This window comes from Rousettus aegyptiacus, unplaced genomic scaffold, assembly GCF_014176215.1.
Source record: "Rousettus aegyptiacus isolate mRouAeg1 unplaced genomic scaffold, mRouAeg1.p scaffold_m13_p_17, whole genome shotgun sequence".
NCBI classification, from domain to species: Eukaryota; Metazoa; Chordata; class Mammalia; order Chiroptera; family Pteropodidae; genus Rousettus; species Rousettus aegyptiacus.
In genome coordinates, this window is record NW_023416292.1 from 15,575,622 (window position 1) to 15,594,580 (window position 18,959).

General features: G+C 39.7%; 1 protein-coding gene across 9 annotated transcripts in view; it reads right to left on the reverse strand.

Annotated features, from left to right (window-relative positions):
• TDRD5 (tudor domain containing 5) overlaps positions 1–17,422 on the reverse strand; it is a 43,253-nt gene extending 25,831 nt beyond the window's left edge. For 3 of the 9 annotated variants that reach the window (XM_016141182.2, XM_016141181.2, XM_016141175.2), the window contains exons 1-7: positions 17,325–17,422; positions 12,881–13,118; positions 11,935–12,342; positions 10,099–10,292; positions 5,450–5,533; positions 3,467–3,523; positions 948–1,101 (exon numbers count right to left, since the gene is read on the reverse strand). In XM_016141182.2, the coding sequence (XP_015996668.2) occupies positions 948–1,101; positions 3,467–3,523; positions 5,450–5,533; positions 10,099–10,292; positions 11,935–12,342; positions 12,881–13,112 (1,129 nt within the window). In that variant the 5' untranslated portion in view covers positions 13,113–13,118; positions 17,325–17,422. Of the gene's footprint in view, positions 1–947; positions 1,102–3,466; positions 3,524–5,449; positions 5,534–10,098; positions 10,293–11,934; positions 12,343–12,880; positions 13,119–13,421; positions 13,659–13,682; positions 13,858–13,892; positions 13,990–14,174; positions 14,281–17,324 lie in introns of those variants that run through there. The other 6 variants (XM_036234560.1, XM_016141176.2, XM_016141179.2 and 3 more) reach the window with 6 other exon arrangements.
• Positions 17,423–18,959: the final 1,537 nt, after the last annotated feature.

Here is an 18,959-nt window from a genome sequence, read left to right on the forward strand (position 1 = left end):
GAGTTATTTTAATCAGAAAAATCAATGACGATACATTTACACTTTGGAAAAAATAGCTGTCCATCATAACCACTTACAGAAACTTATAAAAATACAAGTACAATACTGTTACTATTGGTTGGTAAGACGTTACCATTGAGGGAACTGAGGAAAGAGTACCTGGGATCTCTCTGTGTTAGTTCTTAATAACTGCATGTGAATCTACAATAATCCCAATAAAAATTTCAAAAGAAAAAAAAAAAACTAAGCCAGAAAAAATACAAAACAAACAAAAATCAAGTGCCCTAAATGCAATGTGATATCTTGGAGTAAAAAGATCCAAAGGCAGGAAAAGAAGAATTTTGTGAAAACTGGTAAAATTGGAATAAAATCTGGAGTTAAGTCATTTATCAATGTTAATTTTTTAGTTTCGATATAAAAATCATAGTAATGAAAGATATTATTAGGAGAAACTGGATGAAAGGCATATGAAAACTCTGAACTATCTTTGCAACTTTTCTATAAACCTAAAATTATCCCAAAATAAAAAGTTTATTTAAAAAAAGTACGAGTGCTAGGTCCCAACGCACACCCATTTATTCTGAATCTCCATGTATTTCTAAATAGCTTCTGATACATGGCCAGAGTTGAGGCCACTGAGCAATCTAGTGCTTCCCCCATCAGATCGGCATTTTAGATACTTAATTTAGTCAGAATCATCCAAAAATCTGGACAATAAAGTAAATTTTAAAAATTCAGATGGTCTTTATTAAAATAATTTAACCTCACTACAAAAAATATCAACAGAAAGAAAGTCATTATACACAAAACACTTTCAAGGCGAATGTGTGATCTGTTCAGTTGATGTGGCTATAATAAAGAATCTTCCATAACCAATGCTATCTTTTCCCCTGTCCTTACAGGGAAAACTAAAAATCAGGTCTGCATCAAATTGTAATTCAACTCACCAAGTGGTAGAGGCTTCATATCAGCATCAAATACCAGTAAATCTTGCTCTCCTTCTCTGAACTCGACATGGAGAATGTCACTAAGAGCTCCAACAAGTTCTGTCACATTTAAGAAGCCTAACTTTTTTGGTGAAAGTTGCTCTTTAAAAATTGCCTGTGGCAAAAAATATCAGAAATAACATGAAACAACAATGTTAGATAACCGGAATATGATATATACAGATTCCCTTGGACAATGCTTTAATATGGACTTCGCCAAGCTAAGTTTGTAAAGGTCAGTGAACTCCGGTATTCCAGGAAAGGCCTGCTTCCATACAAGAGCAATGCAAATCAACAGACCCACAATCCCTCGCTGTAAAACATCTAGGCCACTTCAAGCCCTCTTCAGAACACACGGTAAACTGAAGGGAAAATTAGGAGACCTCCATACCTCTCATTTTTAACAATGTCTGAATATAAAGCAAAAGTCTTTTTTAAAAATCATAATAAAGCTGTTGATAGTTCCCTATTTTCAGAGAAAGAGTATTCACTACCAGTTTCAACATGCAATAAGGTATTTTTAAAATATTTCCTCAAAATTTTGTTTATTATTTCATTCTTGAAGATGGGATAAATAGGCAGGTACCAGTGCATTTCCTACAGTATACTGTTTGATTTTCTTGCCTTAGAAAAGAAGAAAAATCATACCAAATACATATAGAAGAGAATATAGAGGATAGATACTAAACATTATGGTTTCTGATCCTTTTCATGAGTCTCTTTAATGGTTTCTCTACATTCTCTATAAGTGCCTACTACTATGAATATGCAATTAAGCTGAACAAAAGGCTAGTTTGGAAGAGATTTTTTAGTGCAAATCATCAATTTTTTTAATAAGTGATACTCAAAAGTCTCAGAAAGTTATACACCGAAAATTAAGTGGCCACTCCTATCCTGCAGTCACCCAGGAGGTCACCTCCCTGGAAGAAACTATTATCATATCATCAGTTTCTGGTGCAACTGTTCATGGAAGACATATAACCCAATTTTATTATAAATACTGTCTGTGGATTTTCGGTTTTGCTATCTGGTTTCTCTGCCTTTATGTGGAGCTTCGGAAAGATCCCCAAAGTGCTGCTGCACTTTCTCCTTCTATCAGCAGTAAGAGACCTTGAAAGAACAGCAGATTGTTGACCAGGTATTTCAAGGGGACAAATCATACAGGTGCCTTTTATATCATGTTGGATAAAGAGTTGGCAGATGTTTCTACAAGTTAGAATAAAAGTTAAATTAAATCTATACTTATTATATATTGCTAATCGTAAAGCTGCATTTCTGCCTAAGACTGTTTACCAAGAAAGGCAAAGAGCCTCCCTATAAAATGAAAAGGTTTGTTTTAATTTATCCAAGATTGTTGACTGGTAACCTTAACAGTGAGATTTTAAATTTTCTCCATCACAATCTGAGAGATGATGTGTGTCTTTCCTAAGTTTTCTTCTTTTTCTTCTATGATGAGTTAACATATATTGAACAAGTACTATGTGAAAGGCGCTGCTCTAAATACTTTACTTTTAAATCATTTAAATTTCATAAAACTATGAAATTTACATATCACCTATAAAATAGCACAGAGGTGATGTATCTTAACCATTGTGCTGTAGTATCTCAAAATGTCCATGTTTATATTTGCAAAGATGAGTTTTCATGGCATGGTAGTTAAAAGTTAGGATTCTGAAGCCAGTTGCCTGCGGTTCACGCCGACTAGCTAGCTACCTGACCTTAGGCAAGTTACTTTGTGCTTCAGTTTGTTGCGAAAAGTAAACGAATTACTATATAAAAGGCATTCAGAATAGAGTCTGACACACAGCTAACATACATACAGGTCTCATCATTTCTTACAATTAGATATATGGCAGTATCTGAATTAACATTCTGCAACTGGATTTTTTTTTTCACTAAACATGATGGTTCCAAAAACGACCCATGTTTCAGAACAAATCTAGTTCATATTTTTACTCTACTACATACTAGTCCATTGTATAAATGTCAATCCCAATTTATTTCTCCGTTCTCCTATCAACGGCCGCGTGTTTCCAGTTTCCTGCTCTGCCGCACTGTGCGCGTGTCAGAGTGCCTCTGAAGCGCACGTGCAGAAGCAGAGCTGCTGGAACCCTGCAGGTGCATCGCCTCGGCGCCGCCGGCACTGCCGAAACACCCTCCACAGGGGTTCTGTCCCACGAGCACTGCATGAGGGGCTCTGTTTCTCCACATCCCCACTGACACTGGTATCATCGGACATTAAACGTCAACTAACTTTTATTCGAATAATACTATAACAATACGTGGTAAAAATATCCTTCCTGCGTAATGAAGTGTTTATTAGGGAGCATATTCTTTACTCTTAGCAAAAAAACAAAAAACACCAAAATGCAAAACAAGATGTTTATGTTCTAGGAGGATCCAAGGAGAAGCAACAAAATTTCTATCACAAAAAATAGAAGCTATAAAAAATCGTGGTTGGTGAAAAAGAAAACACTCACCTCAAACTCCCCAAGCAGTTTAGAAATAAGCAAACCATCTGGAAACTTGGACACAACCTGACAAATAGAAAATGAAATACAATATAAACGGACACTGATAGAATGCTGGGTGTCAACAAATCGAAATAAGACAATATAAACCTAAATAGTAACAAAGGCAAAAAAATAACATTATTAAGTGAATGAATTAAAATCACAATATTTTAAATTCAATCTCCAGTTTTAAAAAGGGTTATTAAAAACAAAAAAAAGCAGTAACTTCTAACATTTCCAGAGTTACTACAATGTCAAAACTCTCCAGAAGTTCTTTAGCTCTAACATATTTAGCTTTAGCTCACATTAAAAAAAAATTCCACAGCACAATGTCAAACATTTTTAACTGAAGAAAAGAAAATATGGACGTTATATAAAATTTTGAGAAATATGATTGAGAAAATATCCACAGACAATAGCCACTGTTGTCCATATGCATATAAAAACGCTTTTATTTAACATAAAAAGAGTTTCTATAACCAGTTTTTAAATATCATACCAAATCTTTCCACATCCATACATGGAGCAACATGTTTACTGGCTAGAGTTTTCAAAATATTCGATATACCTAAGTTAATTTATTCAATCCTCTATTTTTCACTCACACATTTTACAACAATTATCACCATAGTTGCATCTTGCATACTTGTCCAATTATTTTTTAGAATAAATTCCTAGAAGTAGGCTTAATCTGTCCCAATAAAGTATAAAAAGCTTTGGGTTTTCCTAGATTTTTCCAGATTTTATGTATTTTACTAAAAATCCTAATTTAAGCTTCAGAAAAGTATAAAGTAAAAATTATTCAAAATTCTGTGACCCAGAGACAGTTGTTGCTACGTGAAAAGACATTACTAAACATGCTATTCTATAAAATCTGTTTTTAAAGTCCAACAATATGTCAAAAAGATACTTTCATGTAAATTAATTGTGGTTGAGTAAACATAAACTTTCTCATGAACTACATGATATTCCCTAGTTTGGGTGGGTAATTTAACCAATCTTTTATCAATGAATGTTTTAATTTTCTCTAATATTTTGGTACCATAAAAAAATCATGTTGAACAAATGCCCAAACAGGAAGACAGAGGTCTGAATGCATCAAAGATTTTTTGCATTTCTGCCAGTAAAATTACAACGGCTCAAGTGGAATAATATAAGGCAGTAAGAGTCATAGTGTCACTCCAATTATGCAAATCACAATTAACAGCTCCCAACAAAAATTTAAGTGTACATACCCTTTGGCCCAATACATAATAGCCAAAGAGCTTTACAAATTAATAAGGAAAAATGATAAATTAGGCCAAGGACACAAATAGGCAATTCGTATAATATAAATGGCTACTAAGCATATGCTCGATGTAAAAGATGCTCAATGTAAAAATCGAGGCATAAATTAAAACATGATTGGATAGTAACATTTCACTGTTGGTGGAAATGTAAGTTTGTTCAAACCTTTTAGAAGGCTATTTAGTAAACTTAAAATATTCAATACCTTTGGTAATTCCACTTCTAGATAAATGTTCGAGAAAGAACATTAACTGCAGCATTTGTTAACACTCAAGGCTAGAAGTAACCTAAATGTTAATAATGAATCTCATGAGTGAAATATTGTACATCAACGCAATGGGATATCATGTACTATTTAGAATATTTGACATACATATATATAAGACTATATTGGAAAAACTTTGAACTATTTATTAATAACTTGGGAATGGAGAAAGAAGAGGGTTTATGGAGTAACTTAAATTTTCTAAACAATTTTAAAAACATTAAAAATAGTAGTTGGTAATTTTTTTTTCTGATCTTAAAAGAATAGTCACTTCACTTGAACTGATCAGGTATAAATATAAACCTAATAAATACCTGTAGGCAAATTAAACTTAACTACAAATGATATCTAAGTGTATAATCAATTATTCTTATCCATGTCCCCCAAATGGAACTTACAAATTTTATCTTATGTTTTAGTTCTGGATTGATAGTCCCTCCAGGTCCAATTTGTGCAATAACTGATTTGAAGGTATTTTCCAACTTTGAAAAAAGAAAAAAAGTTCAAGTTACAGACCAAAAAAACCAGTCCAAGATAAATCTGAACAGTAGGTAAACATCTATCAAAGGAAATGTATTGTGATCAAATGGAAAAAATATTGTTCTTAAGAAGCATTGTAACATTTCATATCATGTAACATACATTTAGAGTAGGTGGAGTCTTTATAAAACTAAACACTCTGAAATTTTCCAGGATAATTAATATTCTCTGTAACAATCAGATTCTAGAGTCTTCAATTACTCAATCCCATACTCTTACCCAGAAAGGATTTTTGTTACTGATGTTCTTCTGTTTATAAAAGTATTCAGTGTTTACTAAATACACGCTTAGTGATGCCTAATGCAGGGAGGAGATGGGATAGTGGAGGGTTGCTCGCTGGGAATAGAGTGAGCCAGGGTGCTGGTGTGACGACTGTCGGGCCTGGAGGGCAGGAAGGAAAAAGCTCTCCTGTTGTAAGAAACGAAGGAGGAAAGAACCAGTAGAGGGGTACGGAAGGGCTCTCTGAAGGTGGGGTCGGCAGGTGGAGAGTTACTACCTGATGGCTTCAGTATTCTCTGAGTTCAGCAGCAAGGCCCACTCCTAACAGAGGGAAGATGCAGGGAGCTCGCTCCGTTGAGAAAGTGGAAAGAGGCCTCGGTTCAGAAAGCAGGGATCTGAGGATTTTAGTAGAGAGAAGCCGATGGCACAGGGAGGCCCCAATAAGATAAAAAGATGATGCGTGGGAATAACTGGAAGAATGAGCCCGAAGCACAGGTGGTTATTTATGATCAGAGAGTAGCAGGAAGCTTATTCGGACAGGCAAGGCCCAGGGAACAGCCACGGCGGTGGAGACCCCACGTGGAGTCAAAGGTCACGGAGCTCCGTTTACAGATGTTTAAGTAAATATAAAAATATATATGTATTAGAAAAGACACAAAGATATAAAGAAAAACATAAGTTACCTAAAGTCCTATCACAAAGACACAATCACTGTCAACATTTTTTCCTTCTAAACTTTTTTTTTTGTAATCTTTCTTCATATTGTTACTTGGCCTGTCATTACTTAAAAACTATGACCTTTTAGGTCTGTTTCTTCATCTGAAAAATTAAGATAATCTCAATAATCTCAAAAGGCTGACAAGAAAATGGGATCTGGGAGGCGCGGAGTTTTTCCCCATGATTGTACCACTAATTTTCACAAAAGGCTTCAGCCTTACGTTCTTTATATTTATTCTCTATCTGCCATGAGATGGTTCCCTAAAGCTCTCTGGTGAACAATAAGAGAATCTGAAGATAACTGTTTTTTCACATGCCAACAGGCTCCCTCCATTTAAAGATTCAGTGTAACAATTTATTAAATTATCACTGTGCTAGGTGTTTCAGGGGACAAAAAAAAAAAAAAAAAAGGTCACTTTTGGGAGAGTCATGCCTCTCAATTAAGTAGGGAAATGAGACAAATGCATAAACAGCCATAACCTAAGACTGACTCCAAGCACCACTGAAGAGGCACAAAAGGGCAGAAGGGCACATCACACGGAGTTATCCATACACGGAAAGCTTCCTTTTAGAAGGGCCTTGAAGGATGGGAGACTATTGCAGAGGGAGGTGGCAGGGAGGGCCATGAAGGTAGAAGGAATTTCATGAACAAAATAAAAAGGGATGGTTTGCCTGAAGGCATTAGGGAAGTGGCGGAAGAGAAAACTGAAAAAGGTAGAAGGAAGTCATATTACAGGATATGACCGTTAACACCAAACTAAGGAGTTTTTCTTGGTTACGTAAACAAATACTGATCCGAGAGATTTTTAGCAAGGGAGAGACGTTATCGGAATTTTAATCAGGCAAAAAATTAGAGTAGAGGGATGGACAATCAGTCAGGGGACCACTGCAACTCTCTGGGCAAGAGTTTTGACTAGGATGCCAGGAGTAAGAATGGAAAGAGGGGATAACGCAAGGCGGAACCTACAAAAGTTAGGAAAGAGTACAACGGAGAAGGAATCGCTGATTCTATAGAAATGAATACGAGACCAAGGCAACAGCCTCCACGACCTCGAGCGGTGTGTAGAAAGCCAAAGGACCTTGGGGAACTGGGAGGTAAATGACAGGGTGGTGAATACAAACGTGATTTGTCTCTTACAAACATGGCTTGTAGCAGGGTCGGCGAATGACGGCCCAGGGGTCAAATCTGGCCCACCACCTCTCTCTTTACAGCCCATGAGCTGAGACTGCTTTTGACATTTTTAAATGGCTGGGGGGTGGGAAGGGGGGAGGAAGGAATAATATGTTGTGACACATGAAAATTATATGAAATTCAAATTTCAGTATCTATCAACAAAATCTTACCGGAACACAGCCACACTCAGCGCACTCAGCCACGCCCACTCATTTACATATTGTCCATGGTTGCTTTAGCATCACGAGGACAGAGTTGGGTCATTACAAAAGACCATTTGCCCCTCGGAGTCTCAACTATGTACTGTGTGACCTTTTAGAGAAAATATTTGCCAAGTCTGAGCTTAAGATGTCAAAATGACGGGCTCTTAGCTAGGAAGAGAATGCTTCTCAAGAAAACAAGAAAAAAAAGGGTTTTTTTTGTTTTTGTTTTTGTTTTTGCCTGAAAGTAAATGACTAAATTAAGCTGATTTTAAACTGAATGAAGTGAGGGAGGACAACCTAACTACATATGTGATAAGCCACGAAAGTGTACCTTCCTTTCGCTGCAGAGATGGCGTCTTGAGAAATTTATCCTGTAGATACTGGAGACGTGCGAATCTGAGCAAGACTGTCATCATAAGGTTATTTTTAATAGTAAAAACTAGAAAGAGCCTAAACGCCTAGCCTAAGTTAGAAGTAAAATAAATTCTAGCTCATACATCTTGCCATTAAAAATTATGTTACATTACAATATTTAACAATGTTCATAATACAAAGTTATAGCTAAAAAGAAGCAGGTCACAAATCTGGACTAGAGTTATTCTACTTTTTTATAAAAAAAAAAAAGTCAAATTCTGGGGGTGACAAAAGTATAGGTGATTTTTATTTTCTTCTTCCTTTTCTTTATTTCAAATCTTCTGCAATCAAGCTGTATTACTTTGTAATAAGAAAAAGTTTTTAAAAACATAGACACGCCTAGGTGATACCTAGAAACAAGAGGTGTAAGCATTTTGGAAAGAAGATACACGAGGCTAAAAGCAGAAAGAAACAGAAGTAACATCTTAGAGAAATATAACACAGACCTTCTGGCATTATGGTAAAATATTAATAATATCTTTCTGATCAAAGATCACAGACTGGCAGGCACACAAGCAGAAATGACTCTTTCAGCTGTTTAAGTATCTGCCAGGCATCTCATTTGACTAAAAGCTAGACAATATGGAATTTGACTTGCCATACTAAAAATTTCTTCCACACTCATGGGAAAAAAAATAGGTATAAAACAGCTACTTTAAGTTGGCCAGAGAATTTTATTAATGAACCCAGTGAACTGCTCCTTCTGACCACACTTGTTTAACCCATCCGGTTGCTTGTCCAGACACTTATAAAAGATAGAGGAACCAGGTCATCAAGTGAAATAAAAATAGTTTCTTTTCTTATATGCAATACCAAGTAAAGCCTTTATTGGTGTAAAACCCATCGATTGTTTGGGTGTAAATTAAAAGTAAGGTGGCAATTAAGACCCAGTCCTGATTTTGAATTCATTTAAGAGTAGACCTTTATAATTCCAGGTTTACATACTTTAAATCTCATGCTGAATGTTACAATAAAATTTTCTAACGTGTAAGAGAGTAGGTAGAGTAGGAGGGGGTCCTAGATGGAATTAAGACTAGAGACCCTAAAAATGCCAGATTCCTGTTCCTTGACCAAATGCTTCTACAGGCGATGACCTATTAATGGGAAGCATTAGCTGTGATCTAAGACTAAACATGAATGCAGAGAATTCTGAAGAGCTGGGCTGGACAGAGCATCTGAGGTTCATTAACCAGAAAATAGAGCTGATTTGTATCACTCATTCACGTTTTCATTTCTCACCTAAACCTCTTATCAAGAAGGTGAAAATAAATGAACGGAATGTGGTAAAAAGATTATTCCTATCATGCAAAACAGGCTTTAAATTGTTCTAAACCATTTGCTTTGTGAAAAGAAGCTTGGCAATTAACCAGGACTTTGCTGGTTGTAGTCTAGCAGTTTTCATTCAAAGCCCTTCAGCGTTACAGTCACAGAAACACCAGGACTGCGGTGCTCAGGACCAGCCACTCGGGTGAAGATATTCGTGCGGGGAACTGCGGAATGCTTGCATAGCTTAGGTGAGAAGCTGGAACTAGAGACGCAGATGTGGGAGTAGTCACCCGCGGGAAAGAAACCATGTAGTTGACGAAACTGTACTCTTTTCTCACTGCCACTGCTCACTTCTTAATAGTCCACAGGACCACAGAAAACGCTTAAGTTAAATCTGAAATCGATGAACGACTTAAATGTTTAAAAACCAGCTTTTCCATCCGACCTTAGTAATAACCACTGAATTTAAACACATTTTTGGTATACTTAAAACTCCCAAACGCCGATACCTCACCTGGTTTAATTTTTCGGTGTGATTCAGCCTTGAAGCCTCCACTACATTTGACTTAAAAGTCTTTTCCATGTTCAATATTTGATTGGGTGGTTCCATGTTTGAAGAGGGCTGTGAAAAGCGTCCCTTTGCCACTGGGAAGCCTGTGGGGTATGGCCCTTCTTGTTTCATTCTAAAAGGCTGGTTAAAAATTTTACCTTTTGCGAAAAGAAAAGAGAAAAATTGTCACTAGAAATTTCTAGTTTATTTTCTGGTACTTATATATAGAGGCTACTGTGAGCTAACTGCCCTCATCTTGCAACTAAAAATTAAGGAAAGTAACTGTACATTTTTAATATGAAGCCAATACAATTTAAATATAATTGAAGTGATTAGTCATCTACAAAAGAAAACCAAGAGATTATTCATAAGTGTGTTACTGTAAATGTTGGGACTATCTGGAACTTACAATCACCCAAGTATAATCACAGAGAGGCAAGATTCAAAAGGTAAAACTATAAAAAGCGGTATGCTGTTTAAGAGATCAAAAAGTCTCCGAGTAAGGAGTCTGTTTAGAATTATGCCTCAAACTGGATAACCACCTAGCAGTGTGTGTGGGGGGGTGGAGGGAATGAAAAGATATTATTCTCGAGTACAGATTTTTTTCTTCAAGATTTGTAGGGCGGGGAATACCACTGGAGAGGTACATTCTGTTATACAACATGAAAAATGTACCCCTGAACCTCACCTCTTTATCCTAAGATCAAACTCACCAAAAAACCCCACGATTCTCTCTAAGATATCCTGATGATAATAAGGGCCATGGATTGGGAGCATGAACCTCTTGTAAGTTTAACAACATGAGTTAGTCTCCCTAAGTTTGATATGGTTGAGGGCTAAATTCTAAACATCCCGTGGCCCCCATGGCCTTCCCCAGCCAGCAAGTGTAACCCCCCTGGCAGATCCTCATCCAATGGCATTACCCACCGCTGCTTACATATTAGTTTATAAACTCACGACATTCTCATGGTTCACCTATGTTAATCTAAAGACAGATTTTGGAGGAAAAGAAAAATCACTGAAACAGGCATAGAATCCCCCAGATAGGCTCAGCGTATAGATTCCATGCTGATGACACTACACACATGATCGTACTGGTCTCTTGAGCCTTTGAGAAGGACAGTGATTGGGGAGGAAAAGCACTGGACGAGCAGTAGTGAGAGCTGGGAATCTAATCCTGGCTGGACCACTTTTCCAACCACGTGACTTTGGAAAAGTCACTTAGCTTTCCAGAGCTTTAGGTAGGGTTACTTAACCTTCTTGTCTATGGTATGGCAATGAGAACGCGAGGTAGATGCTATACGAATAAGGTGTTTATTATACCCCTACATAAATTACTGCAGTGCCTGCTGTTATATCAAAGACCGGGGATGGCAAAGGTCAGATGGCAAATGCCACTAACCAGTATTTTTAAAAGTTTTCATTTTACATGTTACATCTTCTTTACATGAACACATAGAACTAATGTTCATTTACAGTGCTTTAGCGAGAGCTGATCTTGGATTTTTATAATAGCTTATGAGCTTACTAAGTGAGCTTACTAAATTCCAGGTGCTTTACAGACCTCCTCTCACTTAATCTTCAGCACATCTCTAAGAAGAATTATTATTTTCATTATACAGATGAGAAAACTACTGCTTAGACATTTTAAGTCACTTGCCTGAGGTCACTCAGCTAGCGAATGGTAGAGCCGGGATTCAACAAACTGGTGGAGCTTAGCTATTACTTACCTCTATATATGTCGAGATTGCTCCAAAATTTGCTCACCCACAATACAGTTACCAGTGCTAACACGCTTACCTGCTGGCCATCCTCTTTGCTTCTCCTCTGATATGCTCTTCTTTAGCATCAACAAAGAACCTGCTCTGGTCTGCTCTACAGAAATGATATCCGAAGCAGCATTCAGCACTTCAAACATAGACAGGAACCCATACTGCACATACTGGAATGACCGTCCAAATCGCCTGGCAAATGCCTTTTCGAAATCAGAAAGGAGAACAGGGGATAATGCCAGGAGGTCCTTCAACTCACTCTTCACAACAGCTGGAAGAATAGGGGGCACCCGTCCTCGGTAAGGTACTCTCGGACGAGAGCTGGGCCCAGAGCAAACACTGGCCCTTCCCCTCTGCATGGAGTTTCGAACCTTATGGCTGCTCCTCTGTTTTGCAACTAAGCTTGCTATTCCTTTAGTGGATTCGTCAGGAATGGCTAAAGAGATATAAAAAAAAAAAAAAAAAGGAAATTGTGTTTAGGTTAAACTTACTCCCTTCTTTAAGCTTTGTATCTGTGGTTATATAGACATTTTAAAACTCGCCAAGGAGTTGTGTACCCAGGCAGCATGGTAAATATGAACCCTTGGTTCTTCCGTTGTTTGCATTTTGGACAACAGGATGAAGAGAGAAAGGTAAAACTCAATATGTCATTATTACTGCTGAATCCTGAAAAATTGAAACTCTCAAGACCAACAAGTTGTGTGTGTGCGCGCGCGCATACGCAAGAGCTTCATGGAATTTAAAAAATGATTTTATAATTAAAAAGTCCCACTCCCTCTCCCAACTTAAGGCACAATAATCTGAAATCATATGCAAAATATAGTTTTTGTTAACTTTGCCCACACTCTCAAAGGGGCCGGTGATCTCCCTCTCCCCCGCAAAATATTAAAATCCCCTGCCTAAGATGCAGGACAATTCCTAAAACAATTCGTTGCTAAGTGATTATTTTTATAGGCCGTCAAATCTTAACCCACCTTTCAGTATGACGGTGCCGTCCCCACAGGGGCAGACACTGACAACGTCAGGCATGTCCAACATCAGCTCCATAGTGGAACGAAAGCCAAGGATTCGCAGTGGTAAATGATTGCCAATCATCAGAAGGTACTCCTTCTCCAACTGCTGTGGGGTCAGACCATCTTTGGTGGAAATGAGAAGCGACCTTATCTCTTTCCTCAGGCATTCCTGTATGCGTTCTTGTTCAGACATTGCACCCTACAGATTTAAGACAGAAGCAGGCAAACCCAAGATATACACACACGCATGCACGCACGCGCGCACACACACACGTACATCTAAGACAGATTTAAGACAGAAGCAGACAAATCCAAGATACATATATACATATATATGTATGTATGTATGTATGTGTGTGTGTGTGTATAAAAAGTTTAAAACGACCCATGGAATACAAACAACCGAGATGCTATGTTTAAAGGTGGTTAAGGCAGAGGGTCCTCGTCCTATGAAACTCGCGTTTCGCTAAGCCCCCGTGCAATTCGAACTCTAAATCTCAACCTGTTAGCTTACGTGGGTCACAAGAAATCACTGCCACTGGCTACTGTGTGACAACTCCAAGTTCCGAAGCGTTAACTCGGGTGTGTCTGGGGCCTTATTAGTCTGTCTACTCAGACAGACTCGCCCGTGGGAACCAGGACTGGGAATGAGGCAAACGCAAAATAGCACGTCCCCACGCGAGGAGGCGGCTCCAGGTTAAGACGCTCGTCCCGGCCTACTTTCGCCACCCCAAACCGACTGGGGGCTCCCCGCTCCTCTCACCGAAGTCCTCTGCGCCAGCCCACACCCCACCTTGCCCAAGTAAGGCGTCCCCTTCCCGCTCTCCGCCCCCAACGTCTCACCGCCCGTGGCGGTGTGGGGCGTTGTCCTTCCACGTGCCCGGGGACTGCCCACGACCTGCGGTGACAGGCCGGCGGGAAGGGTGCAAGTGGAGCATGCGGCTGCGGCCGGCCGCGTCCGGCCGCCCCTCACCCGTCTCGCCGTTGCGGGCCCCGCAAGGTCAAAGGCGCTCTCCCTACACCCGCCGCCGCCGGGACGAGCAGCGCGGAGGCGGCCGCGCGCCTGCGCACCGGTGCCCGACGGCCGACGGCGCGCGCTGCGGCGCCGCGTTCCAGGCCCAGGGCGCGCGGCCCGCGGGACGGTTGGGCAGGGCTGGCCGCTCGGGGGTCCGGTCTGGGGTCCGCCCCAGTCGCAGGCCCGCTTGGCCAGGCTCCGAGGCAGCTTTGGCTGCCTTCTGGGATCGACGGCGCCTACCTCCTTCGACGTGATTGGAAGACTGGAGGTGGGCTGCGCGAGAGAACCTCTCCAGCCACCTCCCCGCAAGGGGGAATGGGGCAGGGGGTAGGGGACCGCCCCGCCCTGGGGACGGACAGCTGGGAGCAGGAGGCTGAGAGGTTCTTAACCTGGGTGTGCCTCAGAATCACCTGTGGAGCTTATTTAAGGAGGAAAGCAAATGATATCCAGGTCTACTCAGATTTTGATTCAATAGGTCTGGGTCTGTTAGGGAAAATTACAGGCAATTCTACTGCTTGGTGGAGAATCACTTCAGAGCTAGAGTAATGGATGAGGTGAGGGGGGCTTCCCCAACGAGCAAAGAACTTTGCAGGTGCCACTGCAAATAAAATCTCTGGGAGACGAAAGGCGAGGATGTATTTGGGTAAATAACCTGGGGATGTGTTTGTTGGATGGGTGGAACCAGTGAGATTCTTAAGGTCCTCGAAAACCAGAAAACAGTAGTTTAAAAAGCACAGAATAGAAAGGCGTAGCATAAAATTTTTTTTACCTTAAAATGTACAATCTAATTAAAAGAACAAGACAGACCAAGAAAAAAAAAAGGACTTTAAATCAAGAAAGAAACTTGAGCACACACATCGACCTTATTATCTATCTCCCATCTAAAATTCCATGACACAATGAATCCAAAAAAAAAACCTCTAGAGAACAAAATGTTCCATCAACGAGCCAGGAATATTGAGGACAGAAAGTAAAAAAATAAAAAGTTTATGAGCTGGTACACAGCAGAACGGACAGGGCCAAATAGTAAATTAACAAAAAGGTAAAGGACATGAAGAATGGATCCAGACATTCCAACATCTGAATGGCAGATGGTATAGAAAGACTAGTGGTGACAGCTGGGGGGTTAAAAAGAAGGAAATGCCCCAGATTTAAAGAAAAACAAATTTTTAGATTAAAAGGTCCCACAAAATCCTTAGAATAACTAGTGAATAAAGATCCCATCTTAGACAAAGCCAGAAGAAAGGGTATCAAAAGAATCTATATAGAAAAAGTTTACCTGTAAAACAATGGAAATTTGATGCTATTGGATTTCTCAGTGGGCCAACATCTTCAAAGACAAAACAAATCTTTTACCTAGCCAATTCAACATTTAAGTGGGGGAAAAAACATTTCCAGACTTACAAGGATTCAGAAAGTTTATCATCTCACTAACTAGAGAATGACTCCTGCAAAATGAACAATGAATTAAAAAAACACATTATCCCCGGTTCTCGTCCCCAATTATCTGAGATAATAAGTAACAAATATTTAGCACTTACTATATGCTCTTAACGTAGATTATCTAAATTTCTTCCTAATTACTGTGAGAAAGGTACAATTATGAATCTCATTTAAGGGTGAAGAAACTGATATACAGCTCTAAACAAGGATATAACAAATAATGATAGGCAATAAAAACAAAACTTATGATTGAATCTAGAAAGTTACTGATGCATAATGTGGAAAAAAGTTTTAAAAAGATATTCTATAGCTAAATTCCAGATCAATAACTACAAACTAAATAAATGTCTGGGTTGCTTCAGTAAGGAGGCTTCATTTGGAAGAGCAGCTACAGTTGGAGTCCTCAATTGTGAGGGTTTACAATAATTCACGGTCATTCTCCATGACCGACAGTCTTTTACGGTAACTAACCTGGGAAGTGAATGAGAATGAGGTGGGAACCATCACACCTGCATCTTTCATGCCTTTGATGGTGACACTCTGCAGTTCTCCAGGTATGTGGTCATGCTTCTGATGTACTATTTTGGCACTCCACTTGACATTTTCTATCGGAACAGCCCTTACTCAATGAGTGAATGTGCCAATGTAGGATTTCTGTCAGTTGCTAAGATGACTTATTCCAGGTATTCAATCGGCAAGTAGGGTACATAACCAGAAGATTAGCTGTGCCCAAAGGTGAACTTGGGTCAGAATTCATTTACCACCTAACCCCTATAAACTCAGAATGTTGATGGCAAACCATGACATTTGGGGTCCCAGAAATTAGTGATAGTCACTGAAAAATTTGGGCACTTTCTTTCTCCAGAGTGGTTATCCATAAGGGATCACAAGGGGGGAAGGGCCAGGGTGAAGGGCTGCAGTACTGAGGTACAGCATTTCCGCAGCATCCTTCTTTAATATTTGGGCTACACTCAACAGGCTCTGGGACTGGGGTCTGACTTAGTTCTGGGAATGAGATGACAAGTCATGTCTCTTGCCTCTGAGATGCCTCTGTTCCCCAGACCTAGAACTGTGTTTTGTTGGTTTTTTGCTTTTTGTTGTTACACAAAGACTTGGTGGGTTGTTTGTTGAGTTCACTCCTTGGGATCCTACAATTAATTAAGTACAACCAGAGAGCTCTGTGAGTCAAAACCAGTGTGTTTTCCACCCTGCTGCCTATTTTGATGACTAGAGCCCACTTATAGTAATTAACTGTCTCCACCTGGTCTCCTCCCATCCCTGCCTGCATCTGGGAGTATATTTCAATTCCAGAGGCCCCTACCAGCATTCCTGTCTTAGAAAATAGCCAGTAAGGGGGGGAAGAGAGACAGAGACAGACTGACACACACAGAGAGATAGAGAGAGACAGACAGACACATAAACTCAAGTAAGGATAAGTGCTCTTAAGAAAAATAAACCAGGATAAGGGAATAAGAAGGGGCTGCTTTAAATGGAGTACGTAGAAAACACTTTTAACTTCTATGACAATGGTTTTCAACGTCTGGTGGCAGAGCAGCAGCATAACCTGGAAATGTATTAGAAATGCCAGTCCTCAGGCCGCGCCCCAGACCTGCTGAATCAGAAGCTGGGGGTATGTGGTCGGTGGCGGGGGAGTGCAGCAAAGTGTTTTAATAAGCCCTCCAGGTGATTCCCATACATGCTAAAGTAGAACCACCGCGCTAGAGCAGTTTCCCTCCGCATGTGCCAAGACCAGATTACCGTGTATGCTCCAATACCGATTTTCTCAGCCCACAGGGGCAGCTTGAGGGTTGGGGAGAGCGCTGAGGAGAAAGGAGCCCTGCAGCCCAAAGCAGCCTCCACCCAGACTTTTCAGAAGACAACCAAGTGGGGTTAGCCGACGTGCTCATAACCCTGCAGGTAGCAAGGTAAGAGCCATTCAACACTCACCGATTGATGCGTTGAAGAAGCCAGGCGCTGCCAAGGACTTACTTCCGCCTCACGACTGCCCCTGCGGGCCAGCTGATGAAGTTCCCGGTCCAGACAAGCAAGGAGGCTGCGCCCCGCACAGCGTGGTCCCTGGGAGCCCATCCGGAAGTGGGGTGGGCAGGGGGCGGGGCGAAGTTAGCTGGGCCACTCCAGATGCCCTGGGATTGTTCCTACTAATGCACGTGCTGGGTTCCCTAAAGTGTCGTCATTATTTTGAACCACTCATTATGAAAAAGCTTGGATTTCAAATCCATTTGCATAATCACAAGTAGTACTAAATTACACTTGTTGGTGAAAGAAGAGAGAGTCAATTCATTAAGTTCGACGGTTGTAAATTTTTGAGCGATTGTAAAAATGGTTTTTACAACTTTTTTTCATCATTTCACGATATATTTCAAATCACTTTGTACACATTAAAATATATGCAATTTGTCAATTATACCTCAAAGCTGGAAAATAAAAACTTAAAATCGTGTAAATGCGTTTCTCATCGATGGTAACAAGAATTTAAAGAGCTTAGCATTAAAAAGTCTTGATTAGGAATTTCATGTACCCATGTCAAACTAAATTTTTTTGTGTGTGGAAGTTCAAGATCCTTTTTTTTTTCTCATTTAACGTATACTTGATTTTTTTTTTAATTGAGGTACACTTAATGCATAACATTAGTTTCAGGTATACAACATAGTACATAGTTCAACATAGTAATTTGATATTTATATATATTAGGAAATGCACTAGTTAACATCCATCCCCATGCATAGTTACAAAAAAATTTTTTTCATACTGAAGACTTCTAAAATCTACTCCCTCAGCAACTTCAAAATATGCAACACAGATGCTTGAGGTGAGCATAGTTAGGGAAAATGGCTCTGACGGAGACACCTGCAGTATAACCAGCCGCTCAGCCTACGAAGGTGGAAACCTCCCTCTCAAGCCCTCTATCCCCTCACTGCCCTCCTCCGTAACCCCATGAGGTCAGCAAATTCTGTGGATTTTTTTACCTTGGAAATTCCCTGAATGCAGGCCCTCTGCCAAAGCCTCAGATGCAGCTCTCATCAGCATCACTTTCCTAGGCCATCGCCATGTGGTGCCGGTTGGTCTCTCTGCCATCCACAAATTAAGAAAGTCAAATTTGACAAAATCAAATTGAGAAAGTCAAATTTAAGTTCCTATAGTTTCTTGTAGCTCTAAAATGATAAGATTTGCAATTTTATCTAGTGACAATGAATTCTGGCTTTTCCATTAAGTAAATCATATAAATTAATATTCACTCCTTTGTTTATACATGTGGTTATAAATTTTGAAAACACTAAAGGAAATGAGTATAATTTAGAAAGCCTTGAAATCTTTCATGACCTTTTTGTCTTAGAGACAAACCTCAAAAAGTCAACAACTTTAATTGGTCCTCCCCTTCTTCAGCCCTAATAACCCCATTTCCATAGATGTCCGTCTTGTCACAAATCCAAACAAGGAGTGAAGTGTTAACAGTTTTTAAATGTTTGCCTATAATATTTTCAACAAAGGGATGACCTACACTTTCAATTAAAAAGGAATCTAAAAGAAAACAGCAATATCATAAGAGTCGATGAGGCCAGC